We start from the raw sequence: 23,960 nt of genomic DNA on the forward strand, positions 1-23,960 counted from the left end.
GAACCGAATGATTGTACTATACGGATGGAACGAGTTCTCAGAGGGGTGGGCCAAACAAAGTGGATCTTGGCCTACTAAATTGTCCTGTACAACATGCACACAGGCATTCCAAAGCTTAATAGCAAATACTTAAAAACAATAAAACAGTGTACCTTTAGATGACAAAATTCTGCCTCTAAGTAAGTGTTGGAAATGAAATGGAGGTAATCAATTTCACAAACCTTCAATCACATGCGATAGAAATAGGGTTTTTGTCCCTAATCTCTGACCTTACTCTGAACAATGAGACAAATCCCACTTTAATAAGAAGGAGAAAAGAGAGTCTCTACTCTTTCTCAATACCCTACCAACTCTTAGAAGTTAGAACTAACAATAGCAAGAGCTAGCTCTTGAATAGAAACCAATACCCAAAAAAAAAAAAAAAAAAATTATCTCCTTTTTAAAGAGCTGAATATTATACTAAGGGTACTTTTGGCTTCTGGGTATTGAGCATTTTTGCTCTTTTAGTTTTAGGTATTAAAAAAAAAATGGATGATGAGTTCTCTTTGTGGAAGCATGGGTTCACTCAAACGTGAGAGCTCAAGCACAAAACTCCCACCAACTTCATCAATTGAGTCAGTTTCAAAATCTAAAAAAACATTTAATACAACTCTATGCAATGAGTTGGAACTGAATAGTCTAAGTCTAACCCCAACAAGCCTCGACTTTCCAACCCTCAAGTCTGAGTTGGATGGTGTACGATTTTAGACCCCTTAACCCAACCAGATTAGCCTAATTAATTAGCCAAATGATTAACTTAGTCAAATTATGCAAATCTAGGTTAACACAATCAAATAATCATATCAAGATATAACGCAGCAGAAATATAAAGAACACACAGATATGATTACCCAGGAAAACCAAACCAGTAAAAAACCTGGGGAGGATTTAACCTAGCTATCCTCAAGGTAAACTTGAATCCACTGTATGAAAGAATCGAAGTTCATACAAAAGGACTTGCAAGCACCCACGCTTGACTTCCTAATGCTATCCACCAGTAGAACTTACTAACACGACCACGTGCAAACTTCGAATCCACGGACTCCTTATTTCTTGGATTCTCCACAAGATACAAGCACTCCCGCTTGTGTTTCTTTAAGCTCCAATGGCAGCAACTGAGTTGATCATCAAGGTGTTGATAATATTTTTACCTTGAAAACCCTAAGTTTATGTGAAGGAAAGCTCCTCAAGGATCTCACAAGAGATTCACACAAACCGCAAAATATGAGGAACAATACAACCAAAGAAACCCTCAAAAATGTGGCTAGGGTTTTGCCTTATATACCTAGGGCAAAAACATAAAACTCAAAACGTTTAATGAGATAGGGTTGAGTTGGAAATTCTGTAGAAAAAACATTCTGGTCGACTTTCGATCGATCGAGCCAGGCCAAAATGCACCAAAGCATCTGCAGCCTCTCGATTTCAACTTTACATGAATTACACAACTTTGAGCAAGCCTAAACAAGACTAAACATATTATTTTGATAATGGTTTGCCAACATTACACATTAGAGTTCTAAATACATAAATTCCTAAATCTTTAGAACCTAATAGATGGAGATATTGAAGTGCAATCTTCTGACAATTCTCTATGGGAGTCTTTTTCTCTGATCAATTGGATGGTGATTTTATGCTCTCATCACCAGTGAGGAATTTGCCTTCTCCACAAACTTCAACTTACAATTATAATTACAACTATGCTCAGGCAATGCAAGGTCAGAGTCTCTCCGGGTGCTCTCCTCCTCGCTTATTGTCTCAGATTGGTCCTTTTAGTAGCACCAACAAAGGGAAGGGACTAAGCCCACTTCAGAGTCTCTCTAGGTGCTCTCCTCCTCGCTTACTATCTCAGATTGGTCCTTTTAGTAGCACCAACAAAGGGAAGGGACTAAGCCCACTTCATAGGGTCTTTAACTCATCAAAAAATCAGTATATGCAGCCAGCTGAGGGCCTTTCATTGCTAGCAATTGAGGAATTTTTGGATGATTATAATGGAAGTTCATCACACAGTTTCGATGTCCCAGACATAGTTCCAGCAGTGGATGGCTTGACAATCTCCAATAATTCCTCAAGTTTTTGCAGTTCGGTGAGCGAACCATCAAGTCTAGGAAGTTCTCAACTGACCCAAGAAAGTGATATTTACCAAATCTCCGACTCTGTTGCAAGTGGACAATTATCAGTACTGTTGCAACAAGATCGCCACCAAGACAATCAACTACAGCAGAAGCAGACACAACAGCAAGAACAATATCACCACAACCTTAACCATAGCTTAATGGCACCTCAACCTATTGGCTCTGGGCAGGTGAATAATCTCTCTCATTAGAGCATCCACAGTAGATGTACCAAATGTGTCAAATGCCAAATATTTGGCACATTTGGCACACCAAACACCAAAAACGCCCATTTATCAGATGTGTTAAATGTGCCAAACTTTTGCAACATGCTACAGTACCCTCACAATTTTGGCACGGTACGGACAAACAATGACATATGGTTTATTATTGTTTTATTCATCTTTCTCTCTCATCCCAATTAAAATATCACTTTCATCTTCTCCAGCCATAGATTCACCGCCTCCATCTCCACTTTTCCATACTCTTTCTTCTTCCCTCTTCCCTTTTGCTCTATTCTCTTCCCATTCATGAATCATGAGCCATCACCGATTTCCTCTCTACCATCTTACAAATTCCATCATCACTAATCTATAAAATCTCCTTCACCGAGCCACCACCGGTATCGCTAATTTGCTGAGCCACCATCAGTATCGTCGATTCGCTGAGCCACCACAAATTCCATCATCACTGAGCCACCACCGGTATCGCCGATTTGATTTTCAATCTCAGTTTCACCGATTCTCTGAAGGTTTCACCGATTCTTTAAAGGTTTCATCGATTCTCTTGGGTTCATCAATGGTGGTAGATGGGTTTTAACAGCAGCCAGTGGTTGGTGGATTTGGTGGTTGAAGGTGGTACTTAGCGGAGTGAGCTTGAAATTTGGGTTTCTTTTTTTTTTTTTTTTGTGGGTTTTTTTGCTGCAATATGTGGGTTTTTGTTGCAATCTGTTCAATTTGTGGTAGATGGGTTTTTGCTGCAATCTGTTCAATCTGTGGTTTTTTTTTTTTTTTTTGGTTGCAATTTGGGTGATTTGATATTGCCATATTGGTAAGTAATTGTGGTGGTTAGTTTGCAGTAGAGGTGAAATCTGTGGTTTTTTTTTTTTTTTTTGGTTGCAATTTGGGTGATTTGATATTGCCATATTGGTAAGTAATTGTGGTGGTTAGTTTGCAGTAGAGGTGTTGTTGCGGCAGTGGATATGGTGGGCGGTGGTTGTGCCGTTGATGTTGTTGTTGTTGTTGATGATAATGGGGAGGAGATAATATATTATTTTAATGTGTAGTAAATATTATTTTAATGTATAGAATTGAATAATTAAACATTTGATAAATGAGATATTGTAAAATGATGTGGTAAAATAATAAAGTAGGCTATTGGTGTATCAAAATGGCATTTTTTATGCTACATTTGCTGTGGATGCTCTTACAATGCAATTTTTGTTCCCTTTAAATACTGTAGCATGTTAACATTTTTAACCTTTGAAAAAAGCAATAAAGATACCACAAGCGACTGTGTCTAAGACCTTTTCCAACGGAGATGTTTTAGATTAGGTTTCGTTTGTTTTAAAGTTAAATATTTTTAGATGTTTAGTATAATATGTAAAAATTTTCAAGTAAATGACTAAAACTAGCGACTCAACCACCAAAGATACTAGTGCCGAAGGTTCGATGATTAGAATGTTGGAACCAGTAGCCGAGACAGCGTCTCAGATGACCAGATCGCCAATGACAATCCCCGAAACGATATCTCCGATCATTGGACTACTGGCATCGATCACCAAAACGACCATTTCAGCCTGGTGATTAGAAAGCTATGGTCGGTCACTAAAACGGCATCTCTGGCCATCAGACCACAAGCACCGATTGCTTGCACGAAGGCTTTGGCCACTGGCCTAACAAGCTAGCCACTATATAAGGGAAGGGGAGCCATTGTATATTTGAAAAAAAAAATTTATCAAATTTTCAAAGGTAAAATATTTTACAACTTTTTATAAAGGTGTTTTTCAACCAATGGAAAAATATTTTATAAATTTGACCACATTTTACATGCAAACAAACACTTGAAAATGAGACAAGTATTTTATTTCAAAACAAACAAAGCATTAAATCATTTTTCTTACTTTTTTTAATTCGAGCATCATAGATCCAAAATCAAGATCATGGGTTCTTCTAATAACATACTAAATTATCTTTTGTCCCAAAATTTAAAATAAACTAGTAAGTTATCCGTGCGAGCACGAATAATATTATAATGTTTTATGTAAAACGGTTTTGGAGAATGTTGTATATGTTTTATAGCATAATTGTTATAGAACTTTATTAATAATGAGTTTATCATAATTAAAAAAGTAACAATTATAAATTACACACACATATCCATTATAATTATTCAATTGAAGTAATAAAAAAAATTGGAGGAATATTATAGTATAAAAGTTGATATAGAATATGTCTTTCTCTTTCTCCTTAATTCTAAAACAAAATATACATCTCAATCACCTACAGTCAATCACATCATTTACAAAACCCACAAATTCACAATGTCCAACCTTAACATTAAAATCGTAATTGCTGTTGTCACTCAGAACAAAATGCAAGCCCCTCTTCCTTGGTTGTAGCCAACTCATACGGGTTAGGATTAGATGAAACAATAATATTAGAGCTAGAGCTAGATAGAGGTCGTTGAAAGATTGAAGGTAAGTAACATCGTTTTTGGTCTTGTGTGTATCTGACATGAGATAGCATGAAGGACTATGAATAGGTATATATAAATGAGTAGAAGTGCAAGAAGTGAAAATTGTGAATTAAAATGCAAAGAGTTTTGAGTTTATGTGTGAGTGATAAAAAGTCTTGAAATATTGAATCAAAGGATATAAAGAATATTTATTTTTTTATCAGAAAATTTTTTAAATATTGAATCAAATGAAACAAAAGTTACTATTTAATTTCTTCTTAATTATCTCTGATATAACACTTAAGAATATTTCAATTCTTTTTACATAGAATGTACTACTTGATAGAATCTCATATTTTCTGACATAAAATCTCATTTTTTTTTTTTTTTTTTTTTGTTGCAATTTGGGTGATTTGATATTGCCATATTGGTAAGTAATTGTGGTGGTTAGTTTGCAGTAGAGGTGTTGTTGCGGCAGTGGATATTGGTGGGTGGTGGTTGTGCCGTTGATGTTGTTGTTGTTGTTGATGATAATAGAGAGGAGATAATATATTATTTTAATGTGTAGTAAATATTATTTTAATGTATAGAATTGAATAATTAAACATTTGATAAATGAGATATTGTAAAATGATGTGGTAGTATAATAAAGTAGGCTTTTGGTGTATCAAAATGGCATTTTTTATGCTACATTTGCTGTGGATGCTCTTACAATGCAATTTTTGTTCCCTTTAAATACTGTAGCATGTTAACATTTTTAACCTTTGAAAAGAGCAATAAAGATACCACAAGCGACTGTGTCTAAGACCTTTTCCAACAAAGATGTTTTAGATTAGGTTTCGTTTGTTTTAAAGTTAAATATTTTTAGATGTTTAGTATAATATGTAAAAATTTTCAAGTAAATGACTAAAACTAGCGACTCAACCACCAAAGATACTAGTGCCAAAGGTTTGATGATTAGAATGTTGGAACCAATAGCCGAGACAGCGTCTCAGATGACCAGATCGCCAATGACAATCCCCGAAACGATATCTCCGATCATTGGACTACTGGCATCGATCACCAAAACGACCATTTCAGCCTGGTGATTAGAAACCTATGGTCGGTCACTAAAACGGCATCTCTGGCCATCAGACCACAAGCACCGATTGCCTACACGAAGGCTTTGGCCACCAGCCTAACAAGCTAGCCACTATATAAGGGAAGGGGAGCCATTGTATATTTGAAAAAAAAAATTATCAAATTTTCAAAGGTAAAACATTTTACAACTTTTTATAAAGGTGTTTTTCAACCAACGGAAAAATATTTTATAAATTTGACCACATTTTACATGCAAACAAACACTTGAAAATGAGACAAGTATTTTATTTCAAAACAAACAAAGCATTAAATCATTTTTCTTACTTTTTTTAATTTGAGCATCATAGATCCAAAATCAAGATCATGGGTTCTTCTAATAACATACTAAATTATATTTTGTCCCAAAATTTAAAATAAACTAGTAAGTTATCCGTGCGAGCACGAATAATATTATAATGTTTTATGTAAAACGGTTTTGGAGAATGTTGTATATGTTTTATAGCATAATTGTTATAGAACTTTATTAATAATGAGTTTATCATAATTAAAAAAGTAACAATTACAAATTGCACACACATATCCATTATAATTATTCAATTGAAGAAATAAAAAAAATTGGAGGAATATTATAGTATAAAAGTTGATATAGAATATGTCTTTCTCTTTCTCCTTAATTCTAAAACAAAATATACGTCTCAATCACCTACAGTCAATCACATCATTTACAAAACCCACAAATTCACAATGTCCAACCTTAACATTAAAATCGTAATTGCTGTTGTCACTTAGTACAAAATGCAAGCCCCTCTTCCTTGGTTGTAGCCAACTCATACGGGTTAGGATTAGATGAAACAACAATATTAGAGCTAGAGTTAGATAGAGGTCGTTGAAAGATTGAAGGTAAGTAACATCATTTTTGGTTTGTGTGTATCTGACATGAGATGGCATGAAGGACTATGAATAGGTATATATAAATGAGTAGAAGTGCAAGAAGGGAAAATTGTGAATTAAAATGCAAAGAGTTTTGAGTGTATGTGTGAGGGATAAAAAGTCTTGAAATATTGAATCAAAGGATATAAAGAATATTTATTTTTTTATTAGAAAATTTTTAAAATATTGAATCAAATGAAACAAAAAGTTACTATTTAATTTCTTCTTAATTATCTCTGATGTAACACTTAAGAATATTTCCATTCTTTTTACATAGAATGTACCACTTGATAGAATCTAATACTTTCTGATATAAAATCTCTGTTTTTATTTATTTATATATATATATATATATTATATTTTATAAATTTAATTATTTAACTATTATTCTAATGACTTGTCTATTTTTTCCACAGGAACAAGATATAGGGCTTCAACTAGTGCACCTTCTTCTAGCTTGTGCTGAAGCAGTTGCCAAAGAAGACAACATGCTGGCAAGAAGATATATCCTCCATCTCAATCGGGTTGTCTCAGCTCTCGGCGACTCAATGCAGCGTGTAGCGGCCTGATTCACGGAAGCCTTAAGCGCAAGACTGGCTGCCACACTTACCATCAAACCCAGTACCTCCAGTTCTATTGCTACTCCTCCAACACCCTTCTCTCCTTTCTCAACAAACACACTAGAAGTCCTCAAGATTTACCAAATCGCCTACCAAGCTTGTCCTTACATCAAATTCGCTCACTTCACCGCAAACCAAGCTATATTTGAGGCCTTTGAAGCCGAAGAACGTGTGCATGTTATAGATTTAGATATTCTTCAAGGCTAACAATGGCCAGCTTTCATGCAAGCCTTAGCAGCACGACCTGGTGGAGCTCCATTTCTTCGGATAACCGGCGTTGGATCCTCCATAGAGTCGGTAAGAGAGACCGGTAGGTGTTTAGCCGAGTTAGCTCACTCTCTTCACATCCCATTTGAATTCCACCCGGTGGGTGAGCGACTCAAAGACCTTAAACCCCACATGTTTAACCGAAGGGTTGGTGAGGCACTAGCTGTGAATTCAGTGAATCGTCTCCTTCGTGTGCCTAGTAATTCTCTTGGGAATTTACCAGCAATGATCCGAGACCAAGCTCCGATCATTGTAACACTAGTGGAACAAGAAGCAAGCCATAATGGACCATACTTTTTGGGCAGGTTTCTTGAGGGATTACACTATTATTCAGCAATTTTTGACTCATTGGATGCGACGTTCCCACCAGAATCAGCACAGAGAGCCAAGGTGGAGCAATACATATTTGCACCTGAGATCCGTAACATAGTGGCATGTGAGGGACCCGAGAGGACGGAGAGGCATGACAGGTTGGAGAAATGGAGGAAGATAATAGGTGTGCCATTGAGTGCAAACGCAGTGACACAGTCGAAGATATTGTTGGGTTGTATTAGTGTGATGGGTATAGGTTGACAGAGGACAAGGGTTGTTTGTTCTTGGGTTGAAAAGATAGGTCACTTATTGCAGCTTTTGCATGGCGATGTTGATCGAGATCATCTTTTGCTTTTTTTTTCTTTTTCTTTTTTTTTTTTTTTACGTTTGTGATTTGTCATGGGGCTTTTCCTTTTGTTTGTTGTTTTTTAAATATTATTAATTTATCCATGTAAAACAATGCAAAAAAAAAAAAATGCCAAAAGAAGGGAAAAGAGGAAGGAGAAAAGGAAAGATATGTGGAAAATGACCTTAGGGATTATTAGGTCAATATTTATTTTATTTATTTTTATATAATAATACCGTTGAATATTTGTGTGCAAAAAATAATTGTTTTATTGCACAGAAGAGGCCACCTCCAGATACGAGGTTCCCCCGTACCAGATGGTGTCGTTGCTCTTGGACTATAGGCTTATCGATCGGTGGTAAGACACAGAAGGGATTTTTCTCTTTTATTATTTCTTAAAAGTATCTTTCTTCTTTCGTATAAGTCAATGTTCATCTCGTTTTCTACTTTTGGGCCTAACTTCAATGAGGCCCAAACAATACCCAGTTTTCAGGCATCAAAATTTGAAAAGAAATACGTATCCAAATACCAAAATCAAGGAAGAAGACTTGGGTGCCAAGTACCAACTAGTCTCTCATTTACGTAGTACCAAGGAGCTGGGATAGAATCTCAAATGAAGAATATAAGTACTAAAAGAAGGGAGATGTTTGACTCCGGTTGAACCCAAAAATATATAAAAAAATTATAAATAAGCTTCTTTGTGTACAGAGATCAAGTACGCAAGCATATTCTTCTTACTTCATAAGTCATACAGTTTTTTCTCTTCTTCCCTTTTGTTGACAATGATTTATGCCCTTCTTCAAGCCAGACTTTCTGGGCATTTCCTCTTTTGCAAATGCTTGTTTATTGTTTTTCAATAGTACTAAAGACTGAAAAACAGCTTCGGATGCTTCCAGCTTTCCCATTTTTTTAACCAATTTTTACGATTATTGATTATAGATTTCAGATTTGTTAGCCTGAGCATGCATGTAAATTGTCAAAACACCAGGGCCATCTTCAGCAACATATTAAATTGTGAAACACATAAGGCTTTATATATGTTAATCGAATATGTAGGACTGCAGCTACCAAAATACATCAAACACGCATTTTATAAAATGCAAATACATCATCATCACCGACATGCACTGTTACACAGGAATGCCCTCCAACAAACATGTAACAATGAGGGATGGGGACTGTTTCACAAATTATTGTCTTTCCTGCAGCTACTCATCTCTGTGGCTTAGGAGGTCCCAAGAAGAAACCCGAGGCAGCCCCACAAACTTAGTGCTGAATCAAGACGGACTCACTTACGAGTTACAATATGGAACATGAACAAAAACTTTTTCTTGGGACATCATCAACCTTCTTTTCTGTTCAGACAAACATATAACACAAATAACTTTCAGCAGATACATAGAAAAGACAATCAGTACTTTGATGTCTTATAAGTTCTCACTTGCATCAATGCTTACAATATGAGGATTAGGATTTTAATATCTGACTTGATGTTGGTAGATATAAAGTCACCACATAAATCACAGAAACTACAATTGTATTCATCACTTTAATTAGTTAACTACAAAGCATATTAACCATTTTCAAGGCTGGCAATGAAGACAAAATTTATGACTTTCAGGGTCCAAGACCCCTTCACCAACATGATCCGCTCGGGTGATGGGTAAATATGAAACCAGGCCCAAACCGACCTGTGACCCTTACATGTGATCTTCAAAGATTTTACCCAGTGTGTATCACCAACATACTAGCAAGGGTACAGCCAGATCACCCGTTTTAACTATTCGAAAAAACATTCATGATGCCAACTCTCATCTAAAAGTAACAAGGAAGGACGAGCCAACGAGCTCCAGCTCAAGTGGCACCTCCTTCCCTTGTAAGTTTTAGGTGGATGACATGGACAAGGGTTCAAGATTTTTACCCAATGTGTATCACCAACATACTAGTCTGAAAGTGCCTTGGTATAATGATGCCCTATACCAAGGGTACAGCCAGATCACCCATTTTAACGATTCGAAAAAACATTCATGATGCCAACTCTCATCTAAAAGTAACAAGCACAAGAGCCAATGAGCTCTAGCTCAACTGGCACCTCCTTCCCTTGTAAGTTTTAGGTGGATGACGTGGACAAGGGTTCAAGATCTATTGGATGCATATGTAACTTTTCAATAAATAAATAAGAAGTATTAAGGACAATAAAATCCATTTATACTGCAACAAAACAAAGTCAGGATGAACCTTTTTTTGTGTGGCTAAAGTGGGTGTCCAGGTCTCTTCTAGCACCAAACTATTCCCTGAAGTGTGTATAGTCTCCCGTCCCACACACTAGGTAATTATAAGGAAGAATCCCCAAGGGCCAAGGTTCTAAGTCAGGACAATAAAATCCATTTATACTGCAACAAAACAAAGTCAGGATGAACCTTTTTTTGTGTGGGCTAAAGTGGGTGTCCAGGTCTCTTCTAGCACCAAACTATTCCCTGAAGTGTGTATAGTCTACCGTCCCACACACTAGGTAATTATAAGGAAGAATCCCCAAGGGCCAAGGTTCTAAGTCTTCTGACTAGGAGATTTGAACTTAGAACCTCACAGATCACATGAGACCTAGGAACTACTAGACCAACCCAAGAGTAGGGATGAACTTAGACGAATGCATTACATATTTAATGCTCAAAGCTTAAAAAAAAAAAAAAAAAAAAAACATTCTTTGATAGGTAAAAAATATCATATGCAGCCAAACTCTCAGTATGAAAGAAACAGCATAAATCACATAATCTGGATCTTATAGAACATGCATATATCCAGAAAACTACCTGCTTTTGCTTTTGCTAAAGATGGCTGCACAACAGCATGCATGGTGATAACTCCTCTTGGAAGCTCACCGAAAGGTACTCTACACTGGCCGACAGTCTTGTTGTTTTCCAATACTTTCCCAGCATTTATCAGCTTTATGTCATTTGCTCCCTTGGGTATGATTTTCTTATCTGAGACATACCAGAAGACATAGGTCCAATGTTAAAAGAGTGAAAACAGAACGCCAAAACAATAAACAAAAAATTAGAAGGGGAGAAATCAAGATGAAACAATTTGGTACTCAAACTATCATGTATAACTTTCTTGTTTGACAATATGATAATACCAAGTAAAATCAGAACTAGTCCACAGAGGGGAACCACGTCATGATTCATGTCCCAACTAATTGAAGACCAAAACCAATTGTTACTAAATTGCCCCATTACTTATGATTTGTGGTATATGGTGTTTGGTCTGTTTGGAGTAGTTTGGGTTATGCCTCAGGGTGTTTTGGCTTTGTTAGGGTGTTGAAAAGGGATATTTGGTCGGCATTGTATGGCTGATGTTTTGGGTTGCTATTCCATTATGCTTATGTGGATTACTTGGAAGGAGCGTAATAATTGCATGTTTAATGGGATAGACATCTCACCCTTGGATATGAAGATGTTCTCATTTCGCGCACTGTATGATTGGATGGCAGTATTAAGTTGTCATTCTTTCTCTGATTTGCTAGAATTTTTTGATTTATGTACTTTCATTTGGCTTTTAACAACCCTGTACGGTGCCCATGTACTGTGGTTGTGCTGTATTTATTTTTCATTGAATAAAATTTTCTGTTTACCAATCAAAAAATTTTGCCCATCTACCATTCGATAGTCTATACTAATCATTGCTTGTTAAAAATCACCCAGTTGAAAGATGAAACAAAAATGATCCTCACAATACAATATTTTCAATCTCCCAAAAAATATCTGGCTAGAATCAAATTCACATCTAAGCAAGCCAGACAGACACATGACACAAGCATCCAATGACTAGGTACACATAGGTTTTCAACAGTGTAGTGACATGTCAATGCCTACCTTGCTGATCAGCTTTCCTTGACAAGACATGGCACATCTGGTGCTTAAACCTCAAAATTTTCACCATAAAACTTGATTTTGCAATGCTGGAACCCTTGGTAAATCATTTTGATAGAAAATCTCACACTGATTCTCTAGGTTCTTTTAACATATTTATATTTTAATTTTATAATGTATAATACTATGTATTGATTCTAATTACAATTATAATTTGCAATACAACCTTGCCAGCTAACATGGATGAAAGGAAATAAAAACCGGGAGCTTAATGTAATAATCATAATCAGAACTATTAAGTAAGGGTATCTCTCGTTCGAAAGGACATAGACTACTAAAGAATTTTACATTTCATTCATTTTACGTCGTAATTTCTAATTGAATAAAAAATTCATAAAATAAAATTGAAATCTACAAAAAGAAAAGGAAAAAAAAAAAAAAAGAAGAAGAAGAAGAATTAATGAAATGTTGCTTGGTCTAAATTAGAAACTTGAGTAAAGAGTAGATCTTCTTTTTTTTTTGTGGTGGGGGGGGGGGGGGGGGTGGTATATAAATTGTAAGTCCTAAATATGCTAGAAAAGAGGAGCAAACATGGGAGGCAAGGTATAAAATTAAAGAGTGCCTTGATCCCAAACTATCTGGGGACAGCTAGGATAAAATTCTTCAGAAATGCCAATGAACTCTGGTTCAAAAACCAATGGGATAGAGAGTGAGTTGCCTGTGTAACTTAACCTATTAGAGAGAGAGATTCTCAACAGAGATAAAAGTGAGTATAAAACAAGCAAAGTCATCCACTTCAAGCCACTACAACATTCTCAAATATAGCCTATACGAATGCTAGAGGAAGGGGATTATTCATAAGAAAATCTATAACAGGTTTCACCAATGCAATAGTCTTTTAAAGCTATCACATACTCCCGAGTCAATTGTTTCCATGCAGATGATGTGAGTCCTTGACCTAATCACGTCAGAAGGTTCTGCAGCATTTTGCCTCATATTTTGTTTTGCAAGAATCCCAAATTACTAAGACAATAAAAAGAGCAAAATCGCACATTACCATTGTGATGCAGCACAAAATTCAAAGAAAAAATTGATACACAAAAAGAACCAAAAAAGAGAGATGAACCTAAGAATCAGCACCAAGAAGAAAAACATAGAAACAACCACCTGGAACCAACACCAAGCTACAGGAAGAACTCCAACAGAAATTTGATTTAATCAAAACCAGGTATAGCAATACAGAACCAGTGAACCTTGGGGCCTTTATATAGGATTCCCATGCTAACCTTTTAACCATCAAGGAAAGAAAATGAAGTCTGAAACCAGGTAGGAATAACCAAATACATTAAATAAAGAAAATTAAATAATTTCTATTAGGTCAACTGGGCCCAACTGGCAGCGGGCCTCCATTGTCCATCCACAGAATCACTGGATGGGCTGTCTTCTTGCATTGATGTCCATAAACACACGTGATTGGAGGCCTACATCTGGTGCCTAAACCAAGTAGGAGAGTAAGGTCATACTCATTAATGTTTAAGGATAGCAAGACTAATGTCATATCAGGTGAGATCTCTGCTGCCACATACTATACATGGTAATTGGCAGAAACAGAGGACCAAGATTGCATAGTTATTAGTTAATGAGTCCAACTAATGAATTTTACAAGGCAAAAAGCAGGATGACCAAACATATGCAACACTATCTATTAAGCTAAAATATTCAATTCGTGTAAATTTCATGTGGGCAACTAATACAAATCAGAAATCTAAGATCTTGTACTTGATTTTGAGCAAACACAAATATATAGAAATATACCATCCAGTAGTGGGTTTATACCACCCAAATATGCATTTCCAACTAAGATCTTACAAAGCTAGAAATCAAAGTTATCAAACCTAGGTGAGCTTAGGCACCTAGTACTCTACACCTAGGCTGCCCCAAGGTCATACGAAAACATAACCTGGCTTCAATTACCTACCTAACAACCACATAGATGACTATCCTGAAACTAGCAGTGTCATCAAATCCTAAACATGGTTCATGTGCTATGTAGATCCACTAACTCACCAATTAGATGAACAGAATTCACTACGCTACGTTTCACTCATAACAGTTATAAAAATATATATATTTAAAAAAAAAAAAATCTCTCTTATTTCCAAAATTTTGTTTGTAATGAAATGAAACTAGTTAGCCCTAATATCAAAGTGCTCCTCATATACATCAATCAAGGTTGTACAAAAATTTTCAAACTTCTATCAATCACATACTCACTACATAGTTAATGATGAATTGCAACGTACTTGAGGGCAAATGAAGGACAGAAGAAAGGGGATTGGGCGTGATGGAGGTGGGTCCAATCAAAATTTAGCTTAGTAGAACTATTAGGTAAACCCAAAAAGATAAGCTCAACTTGCAAAGGAACCAAAATTTTTGCCAGCCACTTTGCCATCACAAAAAGGAATAAGGTAGGGTAACTAATTCTTTCTTTTAGTAAGCTAATTCAAAATGCTAAGACTTAAAACACCTAATTTTCATAACTTTCGGTTCATATATATATGAACCACCCAATAAAGCAACATGCACCACACTACATTTATGACAAGGATCAAAACAGGACGGCATCCACTCTATTTTTGCAAAAACATATTTAAACTAAAATGGAAATCATTAAGGAGTTTATTCAAGAGTTGTTGCAGCCACATCAATCAAAATGTGCGATCCATGATGAATGAAATAGCATTTCTAGCTTAAATTGTAGGCAAATCATTAATCCTTGAATTTTGTGATCACTAATCAGACATACATGCAATAAACTGATCCCCAAAAAAGTTTAGAAGCTTTTAAACTTTTTTCATAAGATGTGTCATTTGATGATATGAAAGCAACTAGATATGCAAGAGATACTGATATAGAATTAACTACAATGTTTTGGAGCAGGAACCTAATTTTTTTTTTTTTTTTTTTAATGGCATAGGAGAACTTCACTCAGATTTGTTGCACGTCGCAAAACATACTGTACAACAATCCTCATTATTAATCAAACTCTTACTGGCAACTGACCCCACCCACCAAAACCAATTACCAGGTAATCCAGGGGCCCTAACGGGCTAAGTAGTTTATCCTCATTATTACAACAACAAAACCTTAGTCCAAAAACTTTTGGGATCAACTATAGATACTTAACTCAACATACTAGTAAAGGTAAATCATGTGTATTCTTCTCTACCATTATATCCAAACCAAAATCATAATCTATCACCTTTTTAATTAACATTTTAGTTTTTACTACTTCTGCTAGCATTATTACATTGACTTGAATCAAATCACTCTTCCTCACTAATGCACTAATCGCTCTTCTTTGCACATAACTACAACATCTCAAGCGACTCCATATTTTCCTCAATAGGAGTCACCCCTATCTTTAAACAATTTTTTTTTTTTTTTGATAAGTAAGAAAGATAAAAAATATATATAAGCCTATCTTTAAACGAATTTCTTTATTTCATATCCTATATTTCCCTGTATTTCCACTTATTCGTTTCAATATTCACATTTCAACTAGGATTCTTTTATGAACACGTTGTTTCTTCATAGACCAACATTCAATAACATATACCATAGCTGGTCTTATAACAGTCTTGTAAAAATTTCCCTTTAACATAATAGGTATTCTATGATCAAACATAACTCTCGATGCACTTCTCCATTTCATCCACCCTACTTTTATCCTATAATTCACACCACCTTCAAACTGTCCATGCTTATGAATTATTGATCCAAGATAACGAAGCACTCGCTCTTAGATATCTCTAGACCATCAAGGTTTACAATCCCTTCATCCTTATTTTTCCTTTTACCAAACTTTTTTGATAGGTAGATAATTGGGGAGGGGGAGCCGGGTTTGAAGCATAGACATGGGACACCACAAAGGATGCCATTACCATTGGGCTATCACCTAAACCCCCTCCTTTCACTGAAGTTGCACTTCATGTGAAAGACCTACTTAAGCTAAATCTTCTTGGTTCTAAAGCCTCTCTCTAGATTTCCAATTTGGCATTTACTCCACGCCTATTTTCATCCACTAAAACTCTAGAAAAGGCATACATGGATACACCAAGGGCCTTCATATAGAGTTGGTCTAGTAGTTCATCCATAACTAGTGCAAAGAGATATGGATTTAAAGTTAATCCTTGATGCAAATCTAAATGATTAATAAATAAAATTCAAATATACTGGTCATCATAGCTAAATTTGTTTGACTATCAAAAGCATAAAAAATAATAATAAGGATCGATGTACAAGAATCCATTTTTTAATTTCAAAAAGATCTAGATTTTAGAGAAAACATGTCCCTCTTGAATGAAGGCATTTCCATCAACCACAAACAAGCTTTTGTGTGACTCAATTGAAAAGCAATACAAAATGATATGTTCCTTATAATCTGCCTCCATCTTTAGATGGAAAGCACGATAAGAATCTAAGGCGCCAGACACATGTATCTCAAAGCGCTTATAAGTAATACCACTTTAAGAAACTTGTCAGCAACAAAAATTAGACACCGAGACTATAAGGGTTTCCTCCTGAAAACTCAATTCACGCACACATAAACACCGCACACCAATGTCAAATCTTTCAACAATTTCCCCAAACTTCAACCAGCCAAATTGTGTACTAAACACAGACAGATAATTAGAAATAGAAAGCAACTACAATTGAAAACAGAAACATCGAAAAGCAACACGCATAATTGAACTCGCTGACCTTTTGGCCACTCTGACACAATTCTCTCCTTGACCATTGCTACAGTGGAGGCCGGCGAGTAGCGGAAGGGACCAATATCTGACCCATCGTAGATTCGGAACTTGAGCTCAACCAGTTCCTCCTCCGGCATTTGAGCTCCTCCACCAATTCAATCCCGTAAAACGTTTCCGTACCACCGCCCTTTCTACGCAAACCAGCGGCCCAATCCGCCACGAGAAATCCCGAAAACCCCTACACTCAAATCATTCAAGTCAATTCTTTCGTTTGGCTAATTCAACAAAATCAAAGTAAAATTACGACTCATTCGCTCAGCTGAGTTCAGCTCTGTACTTAATTATTCCAAAAAAAAAGAAACACAGTCCAAATTTCCTCTCCATTTCTGCTCTTAAATTTTCTCGGCAACCAAACAGAACAGGTCACCGATAAGAAAGAAAGAAAGAAAGAAAGATAGGAAAAGCATAATTGTGACACCGATACAATAACCAAACCAACAATTATTGGATAATCCAGAAATGTAAAATAAAAAAAAAGTACCTGGAATGAAAGAAAAGAATCGCGAGCTTTGCTTTTCTCTAGGGTTTGTGAGAATGAAAGACCAGAGAGATTCCTAAGAGAGAGAGAGAGAGAGAGAGAGAGAAGAGAGAGAAACCCTAGAGTAGAGAAGAGTAGACCCGATCTTGATTGACGCTTTGGTTTTGGGTTTTTCTTTCTTTCTTTTTGGGTTTTGGAAATTTAGGCCGAATTTTCTTTTATATTTATTCTTCTAGTCCAGTATTATCGCCTTTTTCTTTTTTGCCCGTGTCTGTCTGGAAAAGAAAAGTGAGATTTTGCGACTACGAATCTTTTTGTCAGTAAATACTAGTAGAATAACTTTGCTCTGTGTGTGTGCGTGTTTGTGTTTGTGTTTGTCAGTAAACAAATTTTCCAATAAAGAAGATGTTGTTTCTTACTCTCTCTGTGGGAATATTATTATTACTCTCCTTTTTTTTTTGTTTTTTTCACTAAATTTTTGTTAATGACTAAAAATAAAATAAGTCGGTAATGAATCCAAATGAGATTGTGAAAGTTCTTGCGTAAAATAAGTCGGTATATGAATCCAAAAGGGTTTATTTTGTACTTCACTTTATTGTTTTCAAGAGAGAAAAAGAAAATTACATTTTGCATTTATCAAATTTTGACTATTCCACTTGGAGTTTCCATTACAAGTTTGACTTGTCTTTCTCATCTTTCTTTAAAAAGAGGGTTGTAAGAGAGCTTAGGATAATTAATAAGTATACTATGTTTGAAATTATATTGTTTGAGTTACTTGGATATAACGAATTTAGTGTATGGATTTATAAAAAAATTATATTTATCAACTTTGGATTGCTAAAAAATTAAATTTTTTATATTACAAAATAGAAATTTTTTTTTTGAGAAACTATTACAAAATAGATTGTTTATATTATCAATAACTTACAAATTAATTTGATATTTAAGAACTTTTACAAACTTAAACAATCTAATATGTTACAATTTCTTGTGGTCTAAGCTCAATGCTACATTAGGTTAGAAATCACATGTGAGTGTAATTTATAAATGTATAAATATAATAAATAAATAAAAATTAACCTCAAACTCACAAGTTTGTTCACAAACACATTATAATATTTGAGTTTTGCTCATTTAATAATTGAACCTAAACTTGGAATTAAACTTGAAATTTGTTAAATAAATGAACATAAATAAATTTTTTTCCCAAACTATTATAAATGAGTATTTTCTTTTGAGTTTTGGTCGAGTCCAATTTTGTCATGTCTAAATAGGAGACGGAAACAAAGGATTGACATATACTTGTTGTTTCTCTCATCGACTAAAATTTGGTTAGTGAAACATGCAAGCCATACACAAATGCTTAAAGTTCCATGTGAATTTTTTTTTTTTTTTGAAACTGAAATCAACTTTCATTTAAATCAAAGCAGCATCAAAGTTTACAGAATCTAACACAAAAGATGGAACCTCTTCCATCCAAAATACCTCAGAATTAACATGCTGAGCATAACTAGCAAGCCCATGTGCCACCCTATTACCATTTCTCTTCGTACAGCTCACAGAAATTCTCTCCAATGCTCCCATCAAATGTCTAATGTCACCCACAATGTGCCCGAGTGCTGACTGGTTGTCCTTGCTTGAAACAATACTCCTCGTAGCGTTTACACTATCTCCTTCCACTATCAATCTCGTGAAGCCAACATCTGTTGCAAACTCCATCGCCTTACGACACGCAAGCAGTTCTGCCTCCTCACTGCACTGAACTACTGGACCCTTGGCTGTCATCGCTGCCATAATTTCGCCCCGTGAGTTTCTAATCACCGCACCAAAGCCAGAGCTGGCATTTTCTGCGAACACAGCTGCATCGTAGTTCAGCTTATACACGGACTGAGGTGGTGGCTGCCAGCTAGTATCAACATTCTGCAGAACCTGGCGAGTTGCTTCCTGCTTAAAATCATCGTGTAGGCTGTCTTGAGATCGCTGGAACTCCTCTAGCAATTCAACAGCTCGCTTGTTCAACCAGTTCGGTTCCAAAAATTTACCACCATGCACCACTCTGTTCCGCTGATTCCAAATCAGCCATGCCTGCATAATCATCAGTTCCACCTCTGTTTTTTCCAGCCGATCCAGCAGATACTCCAACAGAGCAACGAAATCAGTTTGCCCCGTCCCACACTTCTGCAAGGCCCTAGAACTACCATGCCAAATATCTTGAGCAACTGAACACTCCCATAAAACAAGGATGGTTGATTCTTGAAACCTGGAGCAGAACGGACACAACTCATCCAGCAAGACACGTTTCTTCTTGAGGTTCCTTTTGGTTGGGAGAATATCGTGACATGCTCTCCACCCAAACACCTTCATCTTATTAGGGATCCTTAACTTCCATATGGCATTCCACACCCTACTAACCCCACCTCCCGATGATGTTTCAGCCCCATCTTCCTTCTTCAATAGATACCTTGCGACCTTGTAAGCAGACTTTACTGTGAACTGCCAAGGGCTTGGGAACCCTTGGACAGGTAGAAGCCTTCGCAAACTTGTGAGGGAACAAGCTCCCACTGTGTGTTTTCTTATGGAAACACGACTAGACAGAGAAGGATTTGAGAGTTTGTATGGGGATTTGAAATTTCAAAATAAAATTATAGTAAAACAGCCAAATGCAGGAGGTGGTTTAGCTTTATTATGGAAGAATGATGTGGGGATGGAATTGATTAATTATTTGCCTAATCATATTTTGATGAAGGTGACTGAGGAGGATGGTTATGTCTGGTTTTTTACTGGATTCTATGGATGGCCTGAAGCTCAGCATAAAGAAAAGTCTTGGAAGCTGCTTAATTTGAGATCCTTTGTTAATGGGGCATGGCTTTGTGCGGGAGATTTTAATGCAATTCTAAATAGTACAGAGACCCGGCAAGGGTGGTCATCCACCCCCGCCGCTCTTTCAAAACCATTAGCTTCCTTATTTTCTAATTTCCCCCTCTTAACTCTTCCCTCCTCTTCTTGACTATTCTGGTTATCTTCAAATTCTAATGGAAGATGCCTTTTACCTATTGACGGCAACAAGGCCTTGTGCAATCCTCCCAGCCCAAAATCCATCCTATTGAATCTAGTCCAGGATGACTTGGGCTTTGTAACAATCGGCCCAGCTGTAGTTGCTTCTTTGATTGTACCATTGTCACTTACACCCATCACGTGGCTCACACTTGCCATACCGTCCAGCCCACCAGGTACCACATCATCCTTCTGTATCAATTTTTCCTACACATCAGTAACTAAATTGTGCACGTCATCAGTATCCCTTTCCACGTAATCTGCATGGCCTAGATTCTCCCCATCACGGTCCTGAACTTGTGGCGTGTTCCCTGAAAACACGGACTCCCCTTCATCATCGACAGTAGGGTTTTTACACTGTCCTTCCTCCGCCGTCACAGTCTTGGTTCGTTGCCTCCAATCTTCAGACCTGATTGGACCCTCCTCAGACCTGTATAAGCCAGCCACGGACTTGTCTTCACCAGCCGCTGAGCTATTTTCCGACCCCCCTTGTTTCCTTACAAATGGATCCACTCTTGGTCGTCCCCCCATTGCTTTAAGGAAATCTCCATATTGGTATTCTGCCGTACCTCCATTCTTAGTAACAGCAAAGTGTGCAGCACAGTTCTTGACATCATGTCCAAGCATTCCACAATAATAATAAAATAGCGGCAATCGTTGGTATTTAAACATCACCCAGTGTCTTTCCCCATCCGACCCCGCAATGAAACTCCCTCTACGAATAGGCTTTGAGATAGGTAAAGCAACCCTAACCCTCATAAAGTAGTTTAACTCATCTTGCCTTCTTCTCTGCTCTACTTCCTTAACAACCCCAAGTCTACTCCCCACTTTCTTAGCAACCTGTGAAGAAAACATATCCAACGGCGCCCCCCAAATCTGGACCCAGAGAGTGGCTGTCTCCATTCTAATATTCCCAACTGTCATCCCCTTCCTCCATCGTATGAGCATCAATAATTGATTATCAAAGGACCATGGACCTCCTCTCAAAATTCTGTTTAGATCAAATTCAGATGTGAATTTGAACTGAAAGAGATTCGGCCCTACCTCCTTGATGCATACTCTATCGCCTAACCCCCAAGCCCTTCTCATAGTACTCTTTGCTGCTCTCTTGTTAAAGGGTTTACACGTCAAAAACTTACCCATCAAGCTTAGATTGCAATCCTCAATGGCTTGCAATCTTCCTTCATCAGAGATGGTAATTACTTCTTCCTCCTCCGTAGTCAACTTCATGTTTTCCATGCTGTTAATAACATCGTCAGCCATGGTAAACTAGTAGCCCACCCACGACCAATCACTAAAAAAGAAAAAAGAAAAATATGCCCTAGACCTAGGTCAAGGGAGGGAGAAACCTCGTATGCACGAGAGAGACAACTCTACGAGAGAGAGAGGTGTCATTTGTGATTTTACTTAAGTTCCATGTGAATTTAGATGTGCCTAGGATTTGTTTATATTTTAGCATAAGGTACTTTGGGTTTGGGCAAATGTCATACTAATCTTGACCTAGTATTATTAGGCACTATAGTAGCTTAGGTCGAGTTATCTCTAGTTTGGTAATTTTTGGTTTTTTTTTTTTTTCTTCTTTTCTTTTGTTGTCTTATGAATATGTGTTTTCAAACTGGATAGAGTTTTCCTTTCAATCAAATTGAAAGAATCTCTTCCAACTCATTAATTGACAATTTATATTTATTTTTAAAAAAATCAAGTAACTATTAAATAGGACATGTGATTAAGAATACATGCATATTCTAATTTAATTTGCCACTTAACAAGCTGGGGAACTTTTTACCAAATTAATTTGGAAAAAAATTCTATTTGTTCAAATTTCACAATCGATTTTGTGACAGAGTGGATCTTCAAACCAACAAATAATTTGATATATATATATATATAGTATTTTATTTTACTAGAACTTAACTTTTTTAAGTACATCTTAAACATTTGTCTAGTTCATTTTTCTCAATTAAATTCTTCCAAAGACCTAAGTAATTTAAGAAAACTATAAGCCCATATCGCAAAAGCTCATTTTAAAGAGAATATCTTTTATTGGTTTCTTTTAAATTTGCCGTGTAATTAAAAAACAAAAACAAAAAAAAAAAAACTCCTTTATCTATTAATCGATTTTATCTTAGAAAGAAAATAAAATATAGATTAATATGTTTAGATCGGTGGAAAGAAGAGGGAAAGAGAAGGTAAATGAGAGAAAAAAGTGGAATGACAAGTAATTTTGGAGGGGTAGGGGAGAATCTGCTGGGACAGCTAGAAAAAGAACTCGTTGACAAATTTGAGGTTAAAGTTTAATGAAATTATTATTTTACCCTCATCTTTCCACTACGAATCACATTTTTTTTTTCTTTTTTTCTTTTTTATTTTTACAAACTAAACAAAAAGTTGGAGCATTCGCATAGCTTGTTGCAAAATTTTCTGTTTATTATAACATAAAATTTTACATTTTCTATTATACATGCTCATTTTTTAAAAGATCTTATATCAGCTACATTTTATTAAAGTATCAATTTTTCTTGATTTTTTTTTTAATTGTTTCTATTTTTTCACAGACAACAACCACCATTCACCACTTTCATTCATCCTCCAGATACGTAAAGAAAGAATAAATAAGTAAATGCAAAATAAATAGTATCAGTGTAAATTTACATATTATTGTAGCAAATATGTAAATTTAGACAATTATACAAGGACTTATGTGGGTCATTTTTAGTTAAAACTTTGTAAATTCTACACCTTCTTCTATTTTATACAGACTGATGCGAATGCTTTTATTTAAATATGTCAAATAAACATATATATAGTGTGTCAATCTCCAACTTAAAAAAAAAAACAAAAAAAAACAACTACAAAACCTTAGTCTAAAATATTTTTAAGTTCTATGAATCCTTAACATATTAACAAATATCGACTACATGCATGCATCCTCATTTTTAAAAAAACTTATTAGAAATCATGTCACCTCTAAATTAATAATGTAAAATGAAGGTCATTTTAGGTATAATAGCATGATTTTAAATGTTTCGCTTTCACCTGATTTAGAAGCCTAGGTAAATTTTCCTTTCTCTGCTCTGGCAAACCAAAGAAAGTAAATTCATGGAAGCATTCAAATCTATCAGTTGACTTTGTCCGAAAAGATAAAGTAAATAGAATCTAATAATACTAATTAAAAATGAAGTGTGACCCAGATAAAAAGAAACAAACTCAACCAGTGAAGAGAAATGGATGATTGAGTAATAAGGGAAAACAAAAACAAGGAGGAATCAACTTGAAAAAATGGAGTAAAAAATGGAGGAATCAACCAGAGTTTGGGAACAAAACCTTAGTCTAAAATATTTTTAAGTTCTATGAATCCTTA

General features: G+C 35.8%; 1 protein-coding gene and 1 pseudogene across 1 annotated transcript; one reads left to right on the forward strand and one right to left on the reverse strand.

The window, feature by feature from the left end:
• Positions 1-531: 531 nt before the first annotated feature.
• LOC112007131 (GRAS family protein RAM1-like) lies at positions 532-8,370 on the forward strand (annotated as a pseudogene).
• Positions 8,371-9,388: 1,018 nt separating this feature from the next.
• Positions 9,389-17,889, reverse strand: LOC112007157 (membrane-anchored ubiquitin-fold protein 4). Its single transcript, XM_024039463.2, has 4 exons — positions 17,549-17,889; positions 17,015-17,245; positions 11,192-11,362; positions 9,389-9,736 (listed from the first exon to the last, which is right to left on the reverse strand). Exons 2-4 carry the CDS (start codon positions 17,142-17,144, stop codon positions 9,681-9,683), a joined length of 357 nt encoding a protein of 118 aa, XP_023895231.1. The 5' UTR covers positions 17,145-17,245; positions 17,549-17,889; the 3' UTR covers positions 9,389-9,680.
• Between the last annotated feature and the right edge of the window lie 6,071 nt (positions 17,890-23,960).

This window comes from Quercus suber, unplaced genomic scaffold (genome assembly GCF_002906115.3).
Source record: "Quercus suber isolate HL8 unplaced genomic scaffold, Cork oak 2.0 scaffold_382, whole genome shotgun sequence".
NCBI classification, from domain to species: domain Eukaryota; kingdom Viridiplantae; phylum Streptophyta; class Magnoliopsida; order Fagales; family Fagaceae; genus Quercus; species Quercus suber.